General features: G+C 59.5%; 1 protein-coding gene across 6 annotated transcripts in view; it reads right to left on the bottom strand.

The window, feature by feature from the left end:
- The window catches only part of KCNAB2 (potassium voltage-gated channel subfamily A regulatory beta subunit 2), an 82,076-nt gene that overhangs the window by 9,932 nt on the left and 49,325 nt on the right, over positions 1-22,819 (bottom strand). For 4 of the 6 annotated variants that reach the window (XM_059377260.1, XM_059377262.1, XM_059377261.1 and 1 more), the window contains 8 exons: positions 16,026-16,069; positions 15,147-15,184; positions 8,154-8,233; positions 6,079-6,123; positions 4,010-4,054; positions 3,321-3,364; positions 2,122-2,208; positions 1,238-1,282 (listed from right to left, as the gene is read on the bottom strand). In XM_059377260.1, coding sequence (XP_059233243.1) covers positions 1,238-1,282; positions 2,122-2,208; positions 3,321-3,364; positions 4,010-4,054; positions 6,079-6,123; positions 8,154-8,233; positions 15,147-15,184; positions 16,026-16,069 — 428 coding nt within the window. The remainder of the gene's footprint in view (positions 1-1,237; positions 1,283-2,121; positions 2,209-3,320; positions 3,365-4,009; positions 4,055-6,078; positions 6,124-8,153; positions 8,234-15,146; positions 15,185-16,025; positions 16,070-22,819) is intronic. The other 2 variants (XM_059377264.1, XM_059377265.1) reach the window with 1 other exon arrangement.

Below are 22,819 nucleotides of genomic sequence, written 5' to 3'. Positions count from 1 at the left end.
CCCCTGTCCACTAGCCCGGCTGCCTCTCCGTCCCGGGAGCATGGCTCTCTCCTGCACCGCCCCTTCCGTGCGGAGATAGGAGTCCCCCGAGGGCCTGGGGGGACCGGCTACCAGGGCAGGAGCCTGCGAGAGCTGGCGGCTGGCCTGAGAGAGAAGGGGTCCCGGGGCAGCGGCCGGCGGGGGTGCAGCCCACACCCAGAAGCACGGCACTCTGAGCTGCCGCGGCGCCCATGTCGGCGGCCCCGGGAACAGGGAGAACTAGGGACAACAGTCTTCCCCTCAATATTTAATGCCGTTGAACAGAAGCGGGACCGAGTCCATCCGGCTGCTGTCAGAACCCATAGTACCTACTGTCTCGTCACAAATAATACATGGGAGGGGTCAGGTGGCAGTGCCAGTTGGCAGGCAGGAGCCCGTCCACTGCAGGCCGAAGCCTGGCTCCCGGGGAGACCATGGCCTGCCCTTGGTGTGGGGTCCTGGGCAGGCCCTTAGCTTTGGGGCGGGCAGAGACCGGACACGGCCAGGGGCTGCTCCAGGTCTCGGAGTTTTGGCAGCTCGCAGAGGTATGGTTCAAGGAAAGGAATGAGTCTGTTTTGATGGAGGGCTCGGGCTGCACGGCGAGGGCGGGGGGAGCGGCCGGTGGCTCACGTGCGGCCACGACGCTCACGGTGGAGACGGCACGCTGTGACGGGACAGCCTGCTCCGGGTGGGCTTTGCTTCTGCTTGAGGCTGGAGCTTAGCAAATGTGCCCCATGACGTTAAGACTTGTTGGAAGCCACATGGTCCGTGGCCCCCGATGTTTGCTCCTGTGGGCCCCTGGTCTCTCCAACCCTCTCCCAGACCATCCAGGGTCAAGGTTTCAGGCGCCGATCACAGCATCCCCAAATCAAGAGGAGCCCTGGCAGACAGACAGCCGCCCCCGCCCCCCACCCCGAGGATCACGGCAGTGCAAGGCGGGGGTGGGGCGGGTGGGCACAGGTCATGCATGGGGGTGGGGGGGCAGGGGAGGAATGAAATGACAGGCGGGCCAGGCAGGGGCAGGGGCGGGGGCAGGGGCTCCACGCCGCTTTGCTTTTCCTTCACTTGCAAGATGTTCTCGTAGGGCACTTATTTTTCCTTTATGCATTTTATGGAGAAGTTTGTCTTGGGGGGCAAGAGAGTGGTGTAAATAAAACCACCATCTCATAAAATGCAGGTCGGACACGGAGTCAATAGTCAGGCTAAGGGCACTGTGTACCTTCTATGATGAATGTCCTTGACTTGGAGGAACTAAATGGGTCCCCTGGTGATAAAGAAAGATTTAGAGAGACCAGAGTTTATAGCTGTGGGAACACGGAGAGACGCGGTATGACAGAGGGCAGGGGAGGGAAGCACAAGTCTCCCTCGCGGAGTACTTGTTTCGTCAAAAACAAAACAAAACAGAACAACCCCCCCCAAAACCAAAGCCCACACACCAAACCAAACCAACCCACGCACGGCGCACACACATATATACACGCGCGCGTGCGCGGTATATATAGAGACACAGATGAAGGAAAGAGAACTTGAACACAACCTAATTTTCCAAATCCCTGAAGCAGCAAAGCACAAATGAGTCTGAAGCAGGAAGTGGCGTGGGGGGGGGGGGGGGGGGGGGACCTGGGGGGGCTGCGGAGATGGCAGGAGTGGGAAGAAATAAAGGCCAAAGAAATCCAAACTGCTTTTCCAAGCACGGCACATTTTTTTTCCTCCTCTAAGTAACAATTTATTCCCCAGAGCGAAAGACCCCGCAGGACGGGAATGTGACTGAAAGGAACACAGCAGTTGCAAAGAGCCATCATCTCGTGACTTCGATTAGCTGCAGAATACGAACAGCTGAGGGGAGAACATTGCACACAGTCCCAAACCCAGGCGGGGCACGGGGAGCAGGCGCGGACCCAAAGCCAGGACCCAAAGCCAGGACGGGGCGGGCGTGAGCCTGGAGGCACCAGGGCGCACCTCTGGCCAGTGAGGGCCCCCCTCGGCACCCCCACCACCTCGGCTGAGCTCACCCCGCCCCCTCCTGCCCCTACCAGCTGCCTGCGACCAGCAGCCCGGGTGCCCCGCAGGGCCCGGCGGTAGCAGCCCTCGGAGAGAACCTACCTTCCATGGGCGTGTTGGGGTCTGGGCGGTTGGCAAACACCACGTCCACGTACTCCAACTGCAGCCGCTCCAGGGAGGCCTTCAGACCTGGGGGAGGGGACAGAGGGGACCGTCAGCAGGAGGAGGGAGACGAGGCCCGTGGCGCCGGGAGCTGTCGGACTGTGGGGACACGTGCGGGCACCTGATGTGTCCCACCTGAGTGGAAAAAAAGCCAGGACTAAAGGGGGCCCCAAAGCTGGTGGTGGTTGGGTCTGTCGGCCAAATGCTCTGTGACTGAATGAAGGGGTGGCCTTCCAGGCCCCCAGGTGGCCCATGGGGTGACAGGGAGAGCTGGGTCATCCCACCTGGAGGGGAAGCTGTGCCTGTGTCCCCGCACCAGTGAGCCCTTAGCAACAGGACAAAACAGGGCTGCAGAGTCATGGCCTGGGGCTGGGGGTGGGGAGCACAGCCTCCTCATCATTGAATTTTTTTTAAAAAAAGAACTTATTTATTTGAGAGAGAGAAAGCAGAGAGAGCATGAGCAGGGGGAGGGGCAGAGGGAGAAGCAAGCTCCCCGCTGAGCAGGGAGCCGGATGTGGGACTCGATCCTAGGATCCTGGGATGGTGACCTGGGCCAAAGGCAGACGCCCAACCGACTGAGCCCCTCAGGCGTCCCTTATCATTTGATTTTTAGAGGAGGGAGTGTATTACGTCGATGAACATGAGCACAGATGGGAAAAGCACGAAGACAGTATAATCACAGGATAAGCCACACAGCATGCCAGGTCCCCCCATCTCTACTCTCTCTCAACAGTCCTGTGTTCAGAGCGCCGGGCTCTGTTGGACATGCCCCTCCTGGGTTCCTCCCAATTCTCCAAAACCCCAGAGGTGGGCTCTCTCCCCACACCCATTCTACAGATGTTGCCACAGGGGCTTGGGGAAGCGAGGTCCCCTGCTCAGGATCCCCAGTCAGCACAGGGCCCAGCCCTGCTTGCAACCCAGGCCTGTCTTGTCTTCTCCAAGACATCACTGCCCATCTGAGGGCGCCTGGGATCCTGCTCTCGTGCTGCGGCACCTGGGTAGAAGGAGAGGGTCGGCCCCCAAGCACGGGGTGCATTGGTGGTGGGGTGGGGACACCTGGCTTTCTTCACTCATGCACCTGCAGGAGGATGCCGGGGGTGTGGGGGAGCCATGGGGGGCCAGAGCGCCACCCCCCTCACCTTCTATGATGTGCTTCCTGGAAAGGCCTCTCTCGGTCTCTGCTCTGAAAAACAGGACAACAGCGTGTGTGATGTCGCAAGCGGTTTTGGGGAAAATGTTTATGATGCAATGTTAGGCAAAAAAAAGTAGGTCAGTGCATGCCACGTGCAGTCTGATTCCACTTGGGGGATAAGCCAAAGGATGTGCTCGCGCGGGCTGGGAGAAGGGCCGGGGCTGCCTGGCTGTCGGGGCACAGGGTCGCCGCGGGGGGAGGAGGAGGTGATTCAATTCGTCCTTCTGTTTCCCTTGGATTTTTTTTTGTTTTGTTTTTTAATTAAGAATCCGGCCCATTTAGAATTCCTATGAAGCCGATTTTGTCCAGCCCTAGAGAGAATGTGGGGCCAGCCCCCGGAGACGGGCAGGGGTGGTCTGTGGTCAGGGAGGGTGGAAGAGTTTAGACAGGTCGTGAATTTCCTGTGTTTTCCAGAATTTTTAGGATGTTACCTTTGTCATCAGAAAAAATAGCAAATCCACAAAAGTAAAAATAACAAACAAGGTCCGGGTAAAAGGCAACTCAGCCAAAGCTGCTTTTCTGGAAGGTGGGCTCAATAGGAACGGGCGCCAGCCGGGGGAGGCGGCTGCACACTCGCCCCCAGGAGCCCCCCGAATCCTGACCCCAGCCCGGAGCATCGCCTGCCGCTGCACCTACTTTCCTCCCCAGAAGATCTTGGTGGTGATGACCAGGCTGGACCGTCTGCGGAACAGAAGAGAAAGGGCGTTACCGGGCGCGGCCGCGGTGGGGGGTATCAGCAGCGTTGGGAGGCTCCGGGGCACCCTCCTCCTCTGGGAGCTCGGGGTGGGACGCAGCTACCTCTCAATCGTTCCATGTTTGGGGTGTGCGAGCCCAGGGTCCTGGGGCTCCCCGTCGAGCCCCGAGACAAGCCACGGATGCAACTGACTCACTGTGGAACCCAGAGTCCGGCAGTGGGGGCCAGGAGAGGGTGGGGTCTGGTGCAAGGGAGCCCCAGCGGGAGATGCACCAGGGGAGGCGCAGACGGACCTGGCCTGGGGGACAGAAGCCCCCGCCGCCCCGGCCCCCGGCTCCAGTGGGTTCTGTCTGAGAGGAAGCAGGTGCAGGCAGAGCACTGCCAGGAGGTCAGGGGGAGGGGCTGCTGCGGACAGAGGGGACGGACGGACAGACGGATGGACGGAGGGGCTCTGGTGAGGATGGAAGGAGCAGTGAGGGGCCCGAGCAGTCTGGTTGTCCCCCCACAGGTCAAAGACAGGCTTCCAGAAAGCTCTGTGTGACCCAGCCTTGGAGGGGGGCACTGAGGGAAGGACTGCTGGGTGAGAGGGAGTCGGGGTCTGGCTGATGGACGGGATGGATTCGGTCTCCCGCGGGACACCCTCGGGAGCCAAGTGGGGACACCTGTCTGGTCCTGGTGCAGTGGGAGGCCACAGTGATGGCCCCTCCAGGCCCCAGGTGGTCGAGATCCTTCCCAAAGAGGGGGTTGCCAATGTGCTTTCCTCCCGCGGGGGCGAGGGGCTGCTCTGAAGCTGTGTTCCCCTTGAGCTGCAACTGCAGGCGGTGGGGGTGGGGGCTTGCGACCTAACGTGTGTCTCCCTGTGTGCTCCCCTAAGACAGAACCGGGGCATTCAGTACCATGTGCCATTGCCGTTAGTTAGGGAGCCGGGAGGAATCTGATCTGGGATGAATTAGAGCCGAGAAGAAACAAAGTGCTTTGCTGGGGCAAGAAGGGGGGTGTTAGTCACCTGTGCCCAGGGGTGAGGGGCGGGGGACGGGCCCAGCTTTACAACGCCTCTGTTGTCCTGAAAATAAAGACACGTGGGCCCCAGGGGGTCCCAAAGTACCGGGCCAGTGCCAGCAAAGTCTGTCCCCAGGAGGGTGGGAATCCTGCCTGACCAGGGACCTCAGGCTTCTGAGGGGCCGGTGGGGGGGACGTGGGAGGGGCTGTGGTGACCAGTCAGGGGGCTGCCCCTCCCCAGGTGAGCGTGATGTCCAGCCTTGAGCTGGTGTCTTACAGACTCGGGTCCCTGAGCCCTAGGACAGCCCTGCCAGAGAGCTCAGACGTGGTCCCTCTCAGGCAGGGACAGTGAGAATGCATAGATTCCAAGCCCGGAGAAGGACTGTCCCTCTGTTCAGCAGCTGTCCCCTCTGCTTCTCCCAGGCCACCCGGGAAGTCCTCATCTCTTCTGGCCGAACACATGTCCGTGTGCGGCCTGGGACCCTGGCCCTCTGGATCTCTGCTGGACCAGAGGTGGAGGGCAGAGGCGGAGCGGACAGAGCAGGGCGGGGTGGGGGGGGGCAGGGCACAAGGGCCTCTGCTCGACTTCCCTCTCCAGCACAGACTCCTCTGGTCTTGCAGAACTCCGTGAGACCCCACTGACGGACCTGGCAGAAGCTTCCCACCTCACCACAGCCCCACACGGTGCGACTACGCTCACCCTGCAGAGGGAGCACAGGGCTGCCTCCTTTCTGGAACATTCTCCCTGGTGAGAAAAATCCCGACACTTCCAGGCTTTTTAGAAGGACTGGCCGGCTGCCCAAGGGTCACGGACGGCAGCCCTGAGCCCCCTGGTGCCAAAGAGGCAAGATTGGCAGCGGGACCCGAGCCGATGCCGGCGCAGGACCCAGTGTGCACCTGCCCCTCCGTGTGCACCTGCCCCTCCCCGCGCCCCCTTCCCTCCCACCGGCTTCCTTCGGGCTTCTCCCCGTGTGCACCCCGGACGCCGTCCCAGACAGAACAGGGTCATTACCTCCACCCCTTCTTCTTGATGATGTTTCCTAATACCACTTCAGCCCTGCAAGAAAGACCGAGACGTGGGGATTTCATTAGAGCGTGGCAGAGACACTCAACCTCACACCACCGTGACAACCGGCCACGTGGTCCCCTCCGTGAGGATGCCACTGAGGCCAGAGGGCCAGGCTGCTAACAAGGCTCCTCTTGGCTTGGGCAGTTCACTCCAGAAGGAGGAGAGAGCTTGCAGGAGGTTGTCGTTCCCCACGAAGGTGGCCGCGGGCGGTGACCCTTCGGGCGCCTGTCTGAGCAGGAAGTCGCTCCCGCTCTTCAGAGAACAAAGGAGCTGATGTCCTGCTTGGCAAGGTCAGCGCCATCCCATTCCCAAGTGTTCGGGGCCAGGGGCTGAATTTCCTGTAGGGCACGCGTGGGTGTGTGCGTACGCGTGTGGTGCATTCAGGTGTGTGGGCACACGCGACTCTCTCGTGTCTTGCTTTTGGACAACAGAGGGACAGATGCCACGCTGCCCGCTCTCCATTCTTTCCGGCGTCGCTCTGGCCCTGCCCCAGGCTGGGGCTCGCGGGGTCGTGGGGTCGCGGGGTCGCGGGCTGCCCCAGCCCTGCTTGGCACTGCGGGCCTGGATTAACTCTGAAGAACTTTCTGCTCGTAGCACAATGTCTCTGAGCAAAAGCAACAGACGGAGAACGATCCGCACCCAGCGCTACATCCCCGTCAGGAAAGTGCCTGAGTCACGCGCTCAGGACTAATGGGCTCGAATTTGCAAGCTGTTCGGCTTACATTGTGAACGCTCTTCGTCTGTGGTCAAGATGTGCAGAAATTCACTCAGCCCTTGGCCTCTTCCTGCGATTCCTCGGTCCCTCGTTTGTGGGACAAACAGATCAGAACAGGAGGAAGGGAGAAAAGCCAGTGGTGGTCCCGGGGGTGGTGGGAGCTGGAGTTGAGCAGTTGACGGGGACACAGAGAGTGTGGGGTGTGTGGGGTCGGTGCGCATGGCGGGCCCTTGGGGGCCAGAGGTGGTGGCACGGAGTGGCTTCCTGCACGCTCTCACGGGCAGCAGGGCGGGCACACGGGCTGGGGTGCAGAGCCCGGGGAGCGCCTGTGAGCTTGGCAGGGCTGTACTACCTCTGATCCTCTGGCTTTAGTTCATCTGTCTGGAAAGCATTTCACTTTCCTGGGAAGAGCCGCTAGGATGCAGCACTGGGGAGGGGCCGGCGCATCCGGAGGGGCTGAGGGCTGCCGAGGGGGGCTGGAGGAGATCTTGGGGCTCCCAGAGGAGGTCCCCAGAGCCGTTAGGTCCTCAGACCCTGGGCTGGGACTGGAGAGAAGGTCCAGCTGGCTTCCCATTCTCAGGGCTCTGGGCCCATTGCTGGCTGCAGGTAATGACCCAGAGCCTTCGAGGCAGGTGCTAGCCCCGGGGCCACCGAGCACAGCCAGCCGGGCTGCAGCCAAGCCGGCTGATGGGAACTTGGCTCGGCCCAGGCAGGAGGGGCCGGAGGGAGAGTGAACAGAGAGCCAACAAATGACTTCACAAACAAAAGCTGACTTTTGGAAACCCGATGCAGGAGAGTGGATGATTTGATTACCGCTAGTCTTTAACATTGGAGCCAGCAGCCTTGGCTGAAGAGGGCTTTTACATAATTGAGGAGGGAAGTTCACTGCCAAGGTGGGAGTGCTTCCTGCAGGGCTGGGCTGGCCAGACTCTGCTCTCCGCAGCTCGAGAGGCCTCACGGTACCATTAGCACATGAGTATGTCAGACTCGCGGGGCTGGCTGCAGGAGAGCCCGGGACCGCAGCCTGGTCTGGCTCGTGCCCAGCCTGGCATCTGAGGCACCAGAGGGACTGTGGTCATCTCAGGGCTTGGACACATGGGGAGTTTAGCGAGTGGCCAGTGTCCAAGCGTCCTGTAATTTTGGCCCCAGGAAAACAACACCTTCTAAGACCATTCTGAGTTTAAAAAAGCAGGCAGAGTGTGAGGGACGTTTGTGGGCGCTTGGGACCAAGGACCAAAGCACTGGCTCTTCCCAGGGAAGCTGTGGCCCACACCACATCATCCCCACGAGAAAAGACACGTACTTGCCAGCTGCGTAGACTTCTGCGGTATCGAAGAGGTTGATGCCGTTGTCATAGGCCAAGGTCATTAGCTGCTCTGCCATCTGAAACGAGAAAACCAGAGCCACTGTGGGCAGCACATGCCCGCCAGGCTGGGGGTGGGGGGAGCTCCAGGGCATAATCTCGTGGCCTGGGGTGCCTCCTGTGTGTGCAGGCCGTGCCCTCCGGGGCTCCCCTCATCCTCTCCTGCCATGGGACAGGCACGGAGGCAGCCCTCAGGAGCGGACCCACAGGGAGGAAAGAAGACAAAATGAATGAAGGAACAGCCCTGGGGCTGTGAGTTTCCTGCGAACAGGGACCCCATCTCTTGGGTCACCACAAAGCTTAGCCCCTATACTGGGTTGAACACAGCCCCCAACAGAGGTGCAATGGATCCTGGCAGAACGAATTCTTTCTTAAAGCTATGGCTGGAGTGTGTCCTCTGGCTGTTTGCTGCACCCCCGCCCCCCAATTCCTTCCCAGCAGCCATACCAGGACGAAAAGATTATTGTTTGCAGATGGAGAAACTGCCGTGCTCAGCGAGCATCTCCAGCCTCGGCTGGCTGCATCTCCAGTCAGGTGGAGGGGCTGACACCCGATGCCCGAGGGGCACGCGCCTGCCACCAGAGTTAGCTGGTTCCCCAGATGCGACTGTGCCCCACCACGCCTTGGTAGTGGGGGTGAGGCTCGAGCCGCTGGGGGCAGGGGTGGGCAAGCGCCCCCCGCCACAATCAGCCCCTCCAGGATGTGGCAGAGATCGCTGCTTGTCCTCTGGATCGTGCCCCTTTGAGAGAGTCACGGATGCAAACTCCCCCCACCGCTTCCCAAAGCTCAGTTCAAAGTGCCAAGCCCCCCTCCCCAGCTACCCGGGGTCAGGTGAGTCACACTTAACAGCCCTCAGAAACGGTGGGACGAAAACCCAGCCCTGTTTGGCGTTGTGGAAGTTCTCTCCATCCCAAACTCCGAAGCCCCCTGGGCCAGGCAGGTATGGACAGTGAGGCTGCCGGCCTGTGGGGACACTGGGGTGGGGGCACTGATGCTCATTTACGGCCTCTGGGAAGGCGGCTCAGCGTGGCTACATCTTGTGATTTTTCAAGAGAAGCTAGAGACCAGGGTATTTGGGGTGGTAAAAATCTCCCGATTTTTCAAATGCTGGCAATGAACCCCAAAGATTTCTGATACCGAGCAGGCCAGGGTGCACCCTCATTAGTTAGCGGCTGTCATTTGAGTCAGAGAGCCCAGGGCAGAAGAAAGGCCATTGGTGGAGGAATTTTCTGGATCCACAGGGCTGGTTGGCTCCAGCGGAGCTCAAGGGTAATCATGTATCAGGTGCAACCATGACCCTCCAGGGAGCCGGCTCCCCCCTTCCCCTGCGTCTCTCTGCATCCTGGGGCCCCTTTCCTCCCCTCCAAACCTCCAGGCACACCAGCTTCCTTCGCCGGGTCATCTCTGTCTTCAACCTGACTTTTTAGGGATGTGTCCCACAGAGCCCCCGACCCCTGCCGGGAGAGCGCCCCATGCTGGGGTCCTAGCCAGGGTCTATAGAGGACGTAGGGGTGCCCACTGCCTCCTAGCGAGGGCTCTGAGCAGAGGTGACTCAGCACCACGGCTTTAACCTCACGTTCAGACCCTGCCTCCCTCCCCCGGCGCCCGCCTTGCTCACCCGGAGAACGGCGTGCTACAGGTGTTTTGAGCTTTGCTCTTCCCACTTCCACTACATCTCGGAAACCAACCCATGTTAGTTCGTAGAAATCGGCTTCGTTCTTTCTCAAAAAAATTATATACAATTTAAAAAGTGTGGTAAGGCATGCTTACGTAAAATGGACTCTTTTAGCCATTTTTATGTGTGTCCTTCTGTGGCATGAAGGACAGGCATGTTGTGCAACCCTCACCCGCGCTGGCCTCCAGAACGCCCCCACCTTCCCAAACAGAAGCTCGGTCCCCACGAGACACCAGCTTTCCACTCTTCCCTGCCCCAGCCCCCGGCGCCCGCCCATCTGCTTCTAGAAGGCCTGGGGGGCGTCCTCCAGCATCTGTCTTTCTGTGATGGGGTGACTTGCTGAACTGAACGGGGTGCCTTCAGGGTTCCTGCCTGTTGGAGGGTGTGCGAGCGTTTCCGGGGCTGGGTCTGGAGGGTGGGCAGGGGTCTGTCCTGCAGGAAGTCGGGGGGGGCGGGGGGGCAGGCGGAGGAGCGGGAGTTGCAGGCAGGGAGGCTGGGGTGCGCGGAGGAGGGCCGCGTGCCGTGCTCGCCCGGCCCGTGCTCCCGTCCGGCGCCCGGCACCCTCCTCACTCGTCTTTCTCCTACTCCAGCATCGGCACCTTCGGCCAGTCCTGCCAGCAACTCCCGGAAGCTGACCCGGAGCCGGACCCTCCCGCCCCCCACCAAGTGGTCCGAGCCCGAGTGCCCTCGGCGGCGTTTCGGTGGTAGCCCCTCTCTCTGCTTCTGTCCTTGTCCCCGGCATCCTGCACGGGGCCAACGGTGGTCCGCGGACCAGCACCAGCCATGCCGGGTCCCCGGCTCTGCCCCAGGCCTGGCCCAGCAGAACCCACATGTTAACTGGCCTTCCAGGGGATTCGTGCATACGTTCCCATCCGAGGAGACCCTCCCCCCATCCTTGGGGGACTGCCGTCCTCCGCGGAGCAGCCAGAGTGAGCCTCTTGAGTGAAGTCAGGTCAAATTTCCACTGTGACTTCTATGTCACAGATGATCAAAGCCAAGGTCCCCACCAGATCTGCTCCCTCACCTCTGCCCCCGCCTCTCAACCTGGGGCTCCTCCTGCGGCCTCCTCCTCTGGCCTGGAATGCTCTCTCTCGGAGTCATCACGGGCTCACCCTGGTCTCCCCCGCCCTGACCGTCGTGCATAAACGGGAGTCTGCACCTCGGGCCTCTTTTCTCTGGGCCCGTGTTCTCTGTGTCTGATTAAATAAGGGCTCCTGGAGCCTGTGAGTGGTCTCTTGGGTAGAAAACGGATCTTTGTGGATGTGCCTCCATGAAGGGTCTTGAGGTGGGAGACAACCCTGGATTATCAGGTGGTCCCTGAACGCTACCACGGGTGTCTTTAGAGGAGGGAGGCGGACGCTGGAGCGAGGCGGCCACCAGAAGCTGGAGGAGCGTGGGAGAAGCCAGTCTCCTCCCCCAGAGGCTCCCCTGGGAGTGCGATCCTACTGACGCCTTGATTTCAGCTCTGTGGTCCTGACTCTGGACTTCGGACCTCCGGGCCTGTGAGAAAATAAATGTCTCTCGATCTAAAACCACTCAGACGGTGGTTGTTTGCTAATGCAGCCACCGGACACTTCTAGCCCTCGGAGGTAAGGTGTGCTTACTGTCTGTCCCCCCCTCCAGAGAGACAGCGCGGGGCGGGGGACAGCACTCGGCAGGGGCTGAGCAGGTGTGAGCCGTGCGGACACCGTCCCTGGCTGCCTGCACTGGCCGATGCTGCGAGGCCGGCCAGGCCGGCCAGGTCAGCAGGTTGGGGGTCGAGGATCCCCTCCCCATCTCACCTGTCGCTCAGCCAGGAAGATGGCAGCACCCACGACCACCCCAACAACACCAGAAAAGAGTGAGGGAGGGGATTTTCCAGGCTGTGATTTTATTTTCCTGTCCTGCTCTGATTTCGTAGCACTCCTCTCCCACACTCTTCTTTAAAGGTTTATTTATTTATTCTAGAGGCAGGGCGTGGAGAGAGAGTGTGCGCACGCACGCGCGTGAGTCGGGGCAGAAGGAGTGACAGAATCTCAAGCAGACTCCTGGCTGAGAACAGAGCCCGACGTGGGGCTCGATCTCTCGACCCTGAGATTGGGACGGAGCCCAGATCAAGGGTCGGATCCTCATCTGACTGAAACGCCCAGGTGCCCTCTCTTGCAGATGTTCCTACGTGAATATATACTTTCCCCTGTAAGACGGTGGCTCTCACATACAGACCAGTGTTGGTGCTGTTTGCCACACGCTGGCTCCTGGGTCTGTCCCCATGTCATTCTGTAAGCCGTGAGTCCCAGAGACTTACGCTCTGTGGATGAGTCCTGCTTTACGGGATGGAGCCTTTATATTGAGACTGTCCAGATTTTTCCAACATCAGAGTTAGAGTCTCCGAAACCCAAGGCAGGAGGGACTTCAGGAGCCATGCGGGTCTCTTCCCTGCTGTCCTTACTTGGGGGCCAGGGGACGTCATCCCGCCCCCGAGCTGGGAGCTGGCCGTGGGCTCTGAGGCAGGCACCGGGTGCCATTCCCCGATCATGAGTCTCCAGGTAAGACCGCAGGCACCTGCTTCATCTCTGGGGCTCTAATTCCTCCAAATAGGGTAACGGCACCTGCCTCCCTGGGTTGATACAGGGTCGAGTGTCACGGTAAATGTCAAGTTTGTCACTACCACCCTTGTTAGATTTCCGATGCCCAGGCTGTTCTGAGCACATGGTCCGAGAAGGAGTTTTTTCCTTGAGCTGCCATGTGAGGTCACAGAAAGGGCATTGGACTAGAACTTGGAAACCTGACTCTGACCAGGCCAGCTCCCACCCTTGGCTACAAAATTAGAGGTTTGCTAACACCATCTGCTTCCTCTGAGGTCTGGCTCTGCTCTGTCCGGCCCCCACGGACTCTGTCCCCAAGGCCACAGCCCCACAGACATTTGCAGACAGAGGACAGGCAATGGCAGACTTTCTCTGTGAAGGACCCGAGAGAACACGCTTTCATCTCTGCAGGCCGGACAGTCTCTGCAGCAACTTCTAACGGGAAAGTGGCCCCAGACTGTATGCAAATGAATGGGCGTGGCTGCCTGCCAATAAAACTTTATTTATAAAAAACGGGTTGTGGAATTCATAGAGGCAGAGAGTAGAGTAGAGGTTACCAGGGGCTGGGGAGTTCCTCCCTCACGGTTGCAGTTCTGTTTACGGTGATGAAAACTTTCGGAGGCAGACCATGGTGATGGTTGCCCAGCGAAGAGAATGTACTTAATACCACGGAATTTTACACTTAAAAATGATTAATATGGTAAATTTAATGTTCCGCATATTTTAACCACAACAAAAATGGTGAAAATAGCCAGTTTTATGTCTCATATATTTGATTAAAAGTAAAAAACAAAAAACACAAAAGAAAAAAACTCAGCCGGGGGCCAGATCTGGCCTGTGGGTTGCTGCTCACGGACATCTGCAGGTCCTGCCACGGGACGCCCACCCTTTGCCACATGCCCACCTCATTTCTGCGTCTCCCTGGCATCGCGGGGTCTTGCTGTAAAACCGGGACTGTGTTTCTGGGTTCCTTAGGAGGCCGTCCACCTTCCTCTGGACACGTGCTTAGCAAGGAACATGGCGCTCCCAGTGGTGCACCCCCTGGGGACACCCGGGGGACTTGTGGTCTCCCCAGTGTAGGTCAGCACACATGTTCCTCTGTAGCTCAGGATGGCCCTGGATTCCCTGTGGTTCCAACCCCGCTGGCTCGGACCGGGCAGGCAGCCAGCTAAAGAAAAAGACGTGGCCATTCTTCATCTGAACCGTGGCAAGGTGGGCCCCTCCTCCCTGACGTATTGATTTTTTTGGACACTAACTGTAGGATTTAGTGCGAAAATTCTGCTTGTTCCTTCGCTCAATCCTTTTCACCTGCCAGGACCTCTGAGAACCCCAAATCTGTCATGTATTGTAGCTGCTGTCCTCCTAGCTTTGTGTCATCAAGAAATGACTTCTAGTATCTTCATACGAGTCACTGTCTATGTGATGGAGACGGGGCAGAGGCCGGAGCCAGCAGGGCGGCCGCTGGGTCGTTCATCAATACTCTTTGGGTGCAAGGCATCCGTTGGGGACATAAATTGCCTAAGTTGGATGCTTACCACCCAGTCACTTCTCTGGATCTTTCTCACAAGGACCTCACGCACGGGGTAGCAAATGCCATTTGGAAATGAAGTCACACACCACCACCCCCCACCCCAGCAAAAGGGGAAGAGATGATTCAGACATAGTGATTTTGGGTGAACCACACGGGCTCTGGGGCTCTGACCTTCTATGCTAAGTGCTTGCCACCCATCCGGTGGCTAAAGGCAAAGCAATTTCCTGAACCTCAAAAACTCCTTTCCCCTGAGACCGTCCAGAGCTAGAGCCTCAAAACAAGGGCGAGGCGCTCTGCAGCCGGCTGCTGTCATGACAGGAAAAAGGGAAAAAGCGCAAATGAAATACATGTAGATTTTGACAGAAGCAAAGCTTTTCCTTCGGAAACTTGACTGGGCAATCACCCAGGAGGTCTCCGATGAGTGCACTTAGGAATTTGTAAATGCACCTTCCTGAGAGTAAGCAGGGCAGCCGGGGGGACAGCTCCGCGGGCACATGTCCAGGGCTCTCAGAGCAGACGTCACAGAGCAGAGAATCACTCTGCTGCCCAGAAGTGCGCCCAGCCTGGGGGTGCGCAGGCCCTTCCCCGACAGACGCTGGGGGCACCTGCTCACACGGGCAGAGAGGAGCCCCGGCGAGCGCACCAGGCTGGCGAGCACAGGCTGAACGACGACCGCAAGGGGAAATGGGCGGGGTGGGGGGGGGACGGCGGGGGCTGGGTATTCGCAGACTCTGCTTTCTAAAGACCCCAGCAGATGTGGGCTGAAGTTGCAGATCCCGTGGGGTACTCTGCCCGAGCAGCTTAGAAAGACGCCCAGCTGTGTACTTGGGAGAAGAGGAGCCCCTGGACTTCCCTGGCTAGTGGGGGACTGGGTGCTATGCAGGTGAGGAACCCGAGATTCTGGGCCTTTTGGGGATCACAGACGCCCCAAGGCACCCAGCTGCGGAGGGCAGGCACCGGATTTGGCATCTTTTAATGCTGCTGTGGCTCCCCTCACCCTTCCTGCTGACCCAGAGGGCCATGGCACCCTTGAGCGGCGGCACGAGGGAGGCTGCAGCGGCCACTGTGAGCGCCGGTCCGGTGGTCCACGGGGCGGACTCAACCAGGTGCCCACCGTGGCCAGCCTCTGCTGGGACCTGCAGCCTGCGGGAGCCCCGTCTTACCTCATCGGTGATCTGGCCTCCGAAGGTCACCCATGTTCCTGGAAGGAAACACATGGGCTCAAGTCAGAGAACCTCTCCAGGGAGCTTGCCATCCTGCCCCCACACCCAGGGTGCTCTGCCCTCAGGCTGCAGGGCCTGGGGGACAGCCACAGGCCACCATGCCACTTGCTCTGCAGTGAGCCCGTCCTCAGCACGTGGGGACACTAGGCCTTCAGGGCAAGGGCAAGTCTCCCTCTCTTGGGGACACCAAACCAGGGGACAGGAAGTGCCCGGAGCAGGCAAAGGACTGCAGGTCTTTGAAATGCTTGTTGGGGCTCAAGCCGATGGGCTCCTACTCTGGTGACCTGCCCCAGGGAGCAGGATGAGGGATGCCCCCCCCGAAACCGGGCCAATCTGACAGCCACGCCCTTGTGCTTGCTGGGTGGCACACGTGTGTGCTTGTATGTGTGCGTGTGTCTGTGTTCAGGGGTGCGTCGGGAACATACTGTGGGTACCAGGGAGGAGGAGGGACAGTGTATTCTGGGAACAGAGCTCACATCTGGGGAAAGCCTAGATAAAAGGGCACAAGCCATCCACCCTCTATGAGGACTCAGTCTCGCAAGGAGAGAAGATGCTCTCCGGACACACCTGGGGCCAGGGGCCTTCTCTGATTTTCTGGTGTGAGGCAGGGTCTGTGCGTGCACAAGGCCTCTGGTACTTCCCTCGCCTCCCCTATCCCTCTCCTGAGGCACCCCCCAACCTCCTGGTTGCCGTGGCAACTGAGTCTCACCATCCCCCTAATCCTGGCTCCCAACCCTGACCCCAGGGCTGGCCCCTTCAGCCCTCCCAAAGCCCTGGCCTCCCTGGATGGCACTGGACCAAGGGAGCCCCCACACTCACCGAGCCCCAGGCAGGAGACCCGCAGGCCCGACTTGCCCAAGTTCCTGGAAAACAAACTTGGTGTGAGTTCTCAGTGACAGGGACAGGACCTGCCAGCCAAGCACAGCCCCGCCCCCTCTGCTGTTCCCAAAGCCCAACCCCCAGCTTGAACCCCCCCTTCAGTCCATGTATCTTTTGAGACTCTGAAGGCAAGGGGTCCTCTGGAGAGAGGCCTGTGGCTCACTGGCCTTTAGGCATAAAGAGCCAACTGTCCGTCCCCCTGCCTGCCATACCCACGCCAGAGCATGGCCACATGGCCAGGCCAGGCTGTGGCCCACCACAGTGGGGCCGGGAGAGCCACCTCGAAAGAGATCAGGGGAATGGGCTGATTGAGGCCTGGTGGTACCCGGTCATCACGGGCCTGCGGAGGTACCTGCCAGATGAAGATCCCAGGGTCCACGTGAAGGGGCCACAGCCATCACTAATGTCCTTAGGAGGTCATGGAGGGTGGCCATGCTCTGCTGAGGACTGTCCTGGCCTGTTTGTCCTGGCACAGGCTGGCTGGGGGCCGCAGGAGCAGCCACAGGCCGGAAGGTCTTCAAGCATCACGTCCTCCATCTCCCACTGCTCTGTGGGTCAGGGGCCTTCCTTTTCCCCACATTCCCATTTTACACAAGAGCACCCTGGACCTGCCCAGGAGCGAAAGGGCCAGGACCCACTGGCCAGGAGTCCACGATGGCGCGCCCCTTTCCCCATTACGGTGGATGCAGGATGTGAGCTGCTCACATGGTGAGGTCCATGGGCAGGGCGGGAGTCCACTCCCCTCGGGGCACCTCCGCGGTCAGCATCCCGGTCCTGGGACCAGCCCGGGGTGCAACACCCAGCCAGGCAGTGGAAAGTCAGAGAGTTGTGACGGACTCAGAGGGTGAACCCCAGCCTCCTTCCCTGAGGGCTTCAGCGTTTCCCTGTGTCCTCAGTTTCTCTACCGAAACCCAGCCCCCTCGGACCCTCTGAAGCCTTGGTTTCCTGCTTCCCAGACCCCAGGACCCTGCTCATGTCACAGGCGGTCACAAGGGGTGGGGAGGGGAGGTAACAAACTTGTAAACGGTTTGAGTCACCAAATTTAAAAGAGTTCTAGAAGGCCCAGGTCTCTTCTCAAATTTCCCATTGAAACCGGCCCGGCTGCCAGCCCGCTGTTCCTGCAGGGAGCCGTGGAATTTTCCCGACGCGAGTTCAGAACAGCTGCTGGTACCTGGCAGGCAGGGCAGCCGCTCGAGCAGAGGCTCTGAAGCCACAGCTGAAACGCTGGGTGCGTGATGTCACCTGCTGCCCCTGTACCCCTCTGCAGAACGGGCTCCCGGGGCCAGCCGCAAGGGTGACACGAGGTAACAGGTGACCGGGTGACACAGGACGCTGACCCTGCCTTGTCCTCACGCGAGAAGCAACAGACAAATCAAAGAGCTTTGCAAAGCTACCGAGTTAAAAAAACGGAAGCCTCTGGGACGCCTGGGTGGCTCAGTTGGTTAAGCAGCTGCCTTCGGCTCAGGTCATGATCCCAGCGTCCTGGGATCGAGTCCCACATCGGGCTCCTTGCTCGTCAGGGAGCCTGCTTCTCCCTCTGCCTCTGCCTGCCATTCTGTCTGCCTGTGCTTGCTCTCTCTCCCTCTCTCTCTCTGAGAAATAAATAAAATCTTAAAAAAAAAAAAAAACAACAACAAAAAAAACGGAAGCCTCCCCTGTTCTTCTCCCCTAAAAATCAGCGAAATAATCTGATGGTGCTCTCAGCCCACGGCTCGTATGATCCGACCCAGGGCAACTTGGGTTTGCGGCTGCCAGGAAGGAAGGCAATCCGTTATCGTGTTGTAAGCGCGCACAGTGCTATCGCCTCTCTACAAGCCTGTGGGAACATACTCAGAACATTCCTGGTTTAGTTTCCGATTTGCCACGAGAGAGTTAAAATCCACCATGCACAAAACGTAAGGGCTGAGCAGTCGAAGACATGACTTAAAGCTTTTCTGATGAACTTCGAATCACACTTGAATTGATGTTGCGTCTAAGCAGAAAGTTAATTTTTGTTTTGTTGTCTATACATAAACCGGAATTAAAAAGTTGTGTTTTTTTATATAAGGAAGAAAGGCGCCACCGTGTCATCTATAGACCCTGCATCGGGCCAGGCCTGCTCAACAGTGCAGGTGGTTGTCCCCCCCCCGCCTCCGGTTAGCTAGAAAGTAGCTGTGGCTGAAAATCAGAGCCTTGCTTGCAAGCAGCCTGGAAGAAACAAGGGATCCAAGATTCTGATCAGTAGTTCCTCACTGCTCGGGGTCACAGCCCCTTTGAGAAACCGATAAAGGCTGTGAACCCATTCCCTGGAAATGTGCAGGACATGAAGACCACTGGACCCTGTGTGCAATGCCCGGGCGCTCTCAGGGCCTCGGGCCGCTGGTCTCTGTAAATGCAGGTGCTGGAAGGGAGGCTGAGCTCCCGACTCGACAAAACTCCCACTAGTGACCATGGGAAGGAGTTTCCTGGCCAGGCTCTGCGGAAGGCTACGTTTTAGGTACATCCTCCTGAAAGTCCCTTTCACCAGTGTGGAACCAGATGCGTGCACGCGCTGAGTGTTCGGGGTGGGGTCGGGGGGATGAGTGGCTTTAGCAACAGACAGATGAGAGCATAGAACTGAGCTCGTTTGGGTCTGTAGCTGAAAGGGGCGCCTGGCACCCCTTGCCCACCAGAATGGGCCAGGACCCAGGGCATTCAGCTCTCCAGCTGCTTCCCTGCCCACTGCCCACGGGAGTAATTTAACAAAACTAGGGCAGCGCGTGATGCTGTAATTACCCCGCTCAAGTTGTCTCCCCGATAAAATGACGGTATTAGTTCTGCCATCCGTTGGCAGTCCTCGGGAGAAGGAATGAGAAGGGACAGGGTATCTCCAGGCAAAATGCTTTATAAATACGGCTGCTCCGTGGGGGTGGGGAGTGCCGCCAAGTCCGCCTCTGGACGGGGGCTGGAGACACGCTGCCCCTTGAAACTCCCAAGACTTGAACATCGAACATTGTCTCCTACAGTTTTCTCTCCTAATTCGGTCGACCTAATGACAAAGCAGTTGGCTAACTCTTCTAAACCCAAGCGATGCTGGCCTCCACGGATTGGCCTCGTGTCTCTCCTGCCATCTGGAAAAATGCTTAGGAGGACTCATGGGTTTAACCTCTGCCGGAGGACAGCCCCGATGCCCAGGATATCAGCCACCAGGTGCCCTCACCCCTTGACACTGCACCGCGGACCCCAAGAATTACTGACCCTTTAAAGAGAGTCCAAGGCCTTTAAATTCAGCCACGTGGTGGAGGACAACACGTTGAGCCAGTGACAGAGCAACGAGGTCCTAATGAGCGGGTGTTATGAGTGTGGGAGATGGGGTGTTTGCGGGGCGGCCGTTAAAATGGGGCGTGGTGGCCCGTTGACAGGTCCGCCCCGCTCCCAGTCTCCAGGTTCCCTACGACAGGCCCGGGCTTCTAGGTCTTCGGGCTCAGATGGTAGCGGCCAGCAGGGTCTGGGAGGGTGTTTGCTGGGTAACTGGGGCGGCGAGAAGCCCTCGCACGGGCGCCAGGCCCTTGGGGCGGAATGTTGGCCCCTCCCCTTATCCACAGGACTTAGCATTGCGCTTTTCCCACACCGAGTGAGCCCCTCTCGGGCCCCCCAGCGAGAATGTGGCACTCTGGCCACCCACCATTAGTTCCCTCAACACCAAAGGGTGTGGCTGGAGGCACCTGCTGGCCAGCTTCCTAAGGAGGCGGTTGGAGTGGGGGTAACGAGCAGTCAGGTCCCCTGCGGCCCTCATCTGCATCCTAGCTGTGGCCCCGGGACGGTCACTACGGAGCACCCCGTGGGGCGGGCGGGCACCCGATTATAAGGCAGGCAGCCTGTACTCACATGGGCGCGCCGTGGTTGGGATTCCGGCTCCCACTCCAGCCTCCGTGAAACCACACTTCCTGCGGGTGTATGAAGCCGCCTTCCTCCCCCACGCTGTCGAGCAAAGCTCGTGAGGCACACACAAGGACAGATGGGGCCCCCCAGTTAGGGAGCACTGAGGCTGGGATCTGAACCCAGCGCCTCACGCTGCAACCCCCAGCCGAAGGAGCGTCTCCCCTTACCATCCGTCTCACCCTCCTGGCCTCTTGCACAAACAAGTGCACACACACGCACACGTTTGTGCAAATGCATGCCCACACGCGCCCACGAGCAAACACACACAGACACACACACGCACGCACTGTTATCTCCAGCACCCAGGCTCTTCAAGATTTACTCCTGAACGGGCCATAGGATCCTCGGCCGGAAATCATGTTAATACCCCGACTTTCCATTACGTGGCACTTCAGGTTTTTTTAGAAATGGCCTCACTTACATTAGCTCCGTTAACGATCCCGGGATTGACTTAAAAATAGCAGCAGGTAACAGGTATCTAACCTGAAATACAGTGTTTACTCTTAGCTTTGGATCCCCACTTAACACAGGACACAAGCTAGCAGGGCTTCTAGACGAGAGAAGTCCATTCTGGAGCGTCCTCAAACCCAAGCTTTTCCTCCAGAGGCTCATACAAGAGAATCAAACACCCCCGAGGACCCCAGGAAGGAGGGAGTACGGGCAGAGAGGCAGAAGGACTCCGAGTTTTCCCCCAATTCCCCACCGCGCGGCCCGGGACTCCACACGGTTCTTTGACGTGCGGTCCGACTTCGGGCACGGGTTTTGGGAGGTATAAGCTCTACCTCTGGGTGTCGGAGTGAGCCTCTCAATACTTTCCGAGCTGGCCGCACCGCCAGCTAGAAACCCAGACGCTGTCCTCAGATACAGCTAGAATCTTCCGTGACTCCTTCTGAGCCTGTGTGACTCTCTGGGTCCAGCTGACGCGGACTGTTTGCTCTAAGAACATCATTTCCCAGGAGCATCCTTCTAGAAAGGGTGAAGGGCTGAGAAAGGCCAGACCCCCCAAGACAGCTGCCCTATGCGCCTGCCCCCAGGGGTCTTTTGTACAAAGCTGGGACTGTCCTCTTCCAGCTGGGGGCACCTGCTACACATCTGAGCAAGGCCCGGGGCAGGGTGAGGGGTGCATGCGGGGAACAGGAGGACGGTCCCTGCCGCTGACACCCTCAGCACATACAAGCCGCGGCGAGGGAGGCTGGAGCCTGCTGGTGGACAGAGCCCAGGCAGAGGCACATGGGACAGCCGGGGCTCAGTCACCAGCAGGGACGTCCCGATGCTGCTCTGTGCCCTGCGGAGTCATAGTCCTGCCCGTGGAGGAGCCCGGGCTGGGGGTCTAGCTCAGGTCTGGCAGGGAACATTAATTTCATCACATGGGTCACTCAATGCTCTCTAAGTATCAAACCAATGCCTGTCGTGATACCCTTACTGCAAAGACCACCCACGGGGCATCTTCTGGGGTCCTGTGTGCCCCCGGGAAGGCAAGGGGGGCAGGAGGCCTGTGGCCAGTGCCGGGGGTTCCCAGGAAGAGAAAGCATCCCAGGGTCCTCCGTGGGTGGCTTGGTTATTATTACCAATACCCCCCCCCCAAGCCCCATCAAAGGAAACAAACGGGCAGAAGGAAGAGAAGCCATCAAGCACCTTCCTGTCCCCCTGCAACCCCCTCACCCTGCGGTAGTGAAGAAAGAAACTTGGGGCTAACCCGAGCCCTGACGGTATTTCTCACCCAGTCCGAGCAGCGCTAGGAGCCCCCCAAGCCCGCCCAGCCTCTCAGGATGCCAAGTGCCCACATCTGACCACGGATTTGCAGATTTTCCTGGCCCTCTCTGAGGCGGGTGATGGGGGGCAGCCTGAACCCCTGAAGCCCCCCGGGGCCCCGTACCTATATTTCATCCCCGGCTGTTTCATGCTGGCGTCACCGGCGCACGGGAGGCTCTGCGTGGACAGATGTCCCAGGCTCCGGGCCACCATGGCCACGGCGCGGAAGCGGCCACGGGAGCCCAGGCTGGGGCTGCTGGCCGCCGGCCGGCCCAGCCGCTCCTCGGTGCCCCGGCCCTTGAGGCTGTGCTCGGAGCACACAAAGGACACCTGCATGCCAATGCCGGGCGCCCGCTCCGGGCCGCGTCCCCCTCCTTCCAGGCCTCCAGAAGCCCTCCTTCTCCCAGGACAAGACTTTATCTCAGAAAGCCAGGAAGCTGCGAGGCGTTCCTTTAGGGGCGAGGATCTCCCAAAGCAACGACAGAAAAACCTGGCGCGGTGTCCGAGGGAAGGGAATCAAATGTCCAGAATCCTGCTAGCAAAGACCTCATCGGAGGGCACCCGGCAATCCAGGTGGGGAGGGGGGAGCCATTTCCTCTCCCCTCACGTCTTTCTCTGGCTCGGCAGGTCCTTCCCCTGCCCTCGCCCTGGCGTGGCTCCAGCTGTCTGAGCCCCCAGCCCGGCAGCGTCCCGGCGTTTGGCCCGGCCGGGCTGCCAGTTACTCCCGACCTCCGCGTGACATCGCTGTCCTCCGAGGGAGAAGGGAGGGCGCCTCCCGACAGGGTGAGAGCCTGGGGGCTGAGCAGGCTGCTGCCGAGGGTGGGGTGGGGTGGGGGGACCGGGGAGCAGCTGCTTTTCCAGGCTTCCCAGAGCCCAACTCCTGGCTCTGCGCACCCCGGGCTGTCGGGGCTCCCACCGAGTCAATTAGGTGACCGGTGAGAAGTGCAGGAGCCATCCAGCGATTCATTATTAATGACACGGGATGCACAGCCGTCCGCCCTGGGCTGATCCCCGGGAGGCTGGCTCCGGCTGCTCCAGGCTGACAGCCGGGACTCATCAGACAGGCGACAGGCGGCCACGGC

This window comes from Mustela nigripes, chromosome 14, assembly GCF_022355385.1.
Source record: "Mustela nigripes isolate SB6536 chromosome 14, MUSNIG.SB6536, whole genome shotgun sequence".
Lineage (NCBI taxonomy): Eukaryota > Metazoa > Chordata > Mammalia > Carnivora > Mustelidae > Mustela > Mustela nigripes.
The sequence above is the reverse complement of the archived record's forward strand: the minus strand, read 5'-3'. Positions and strand labels throughout refer to the sequence as shown.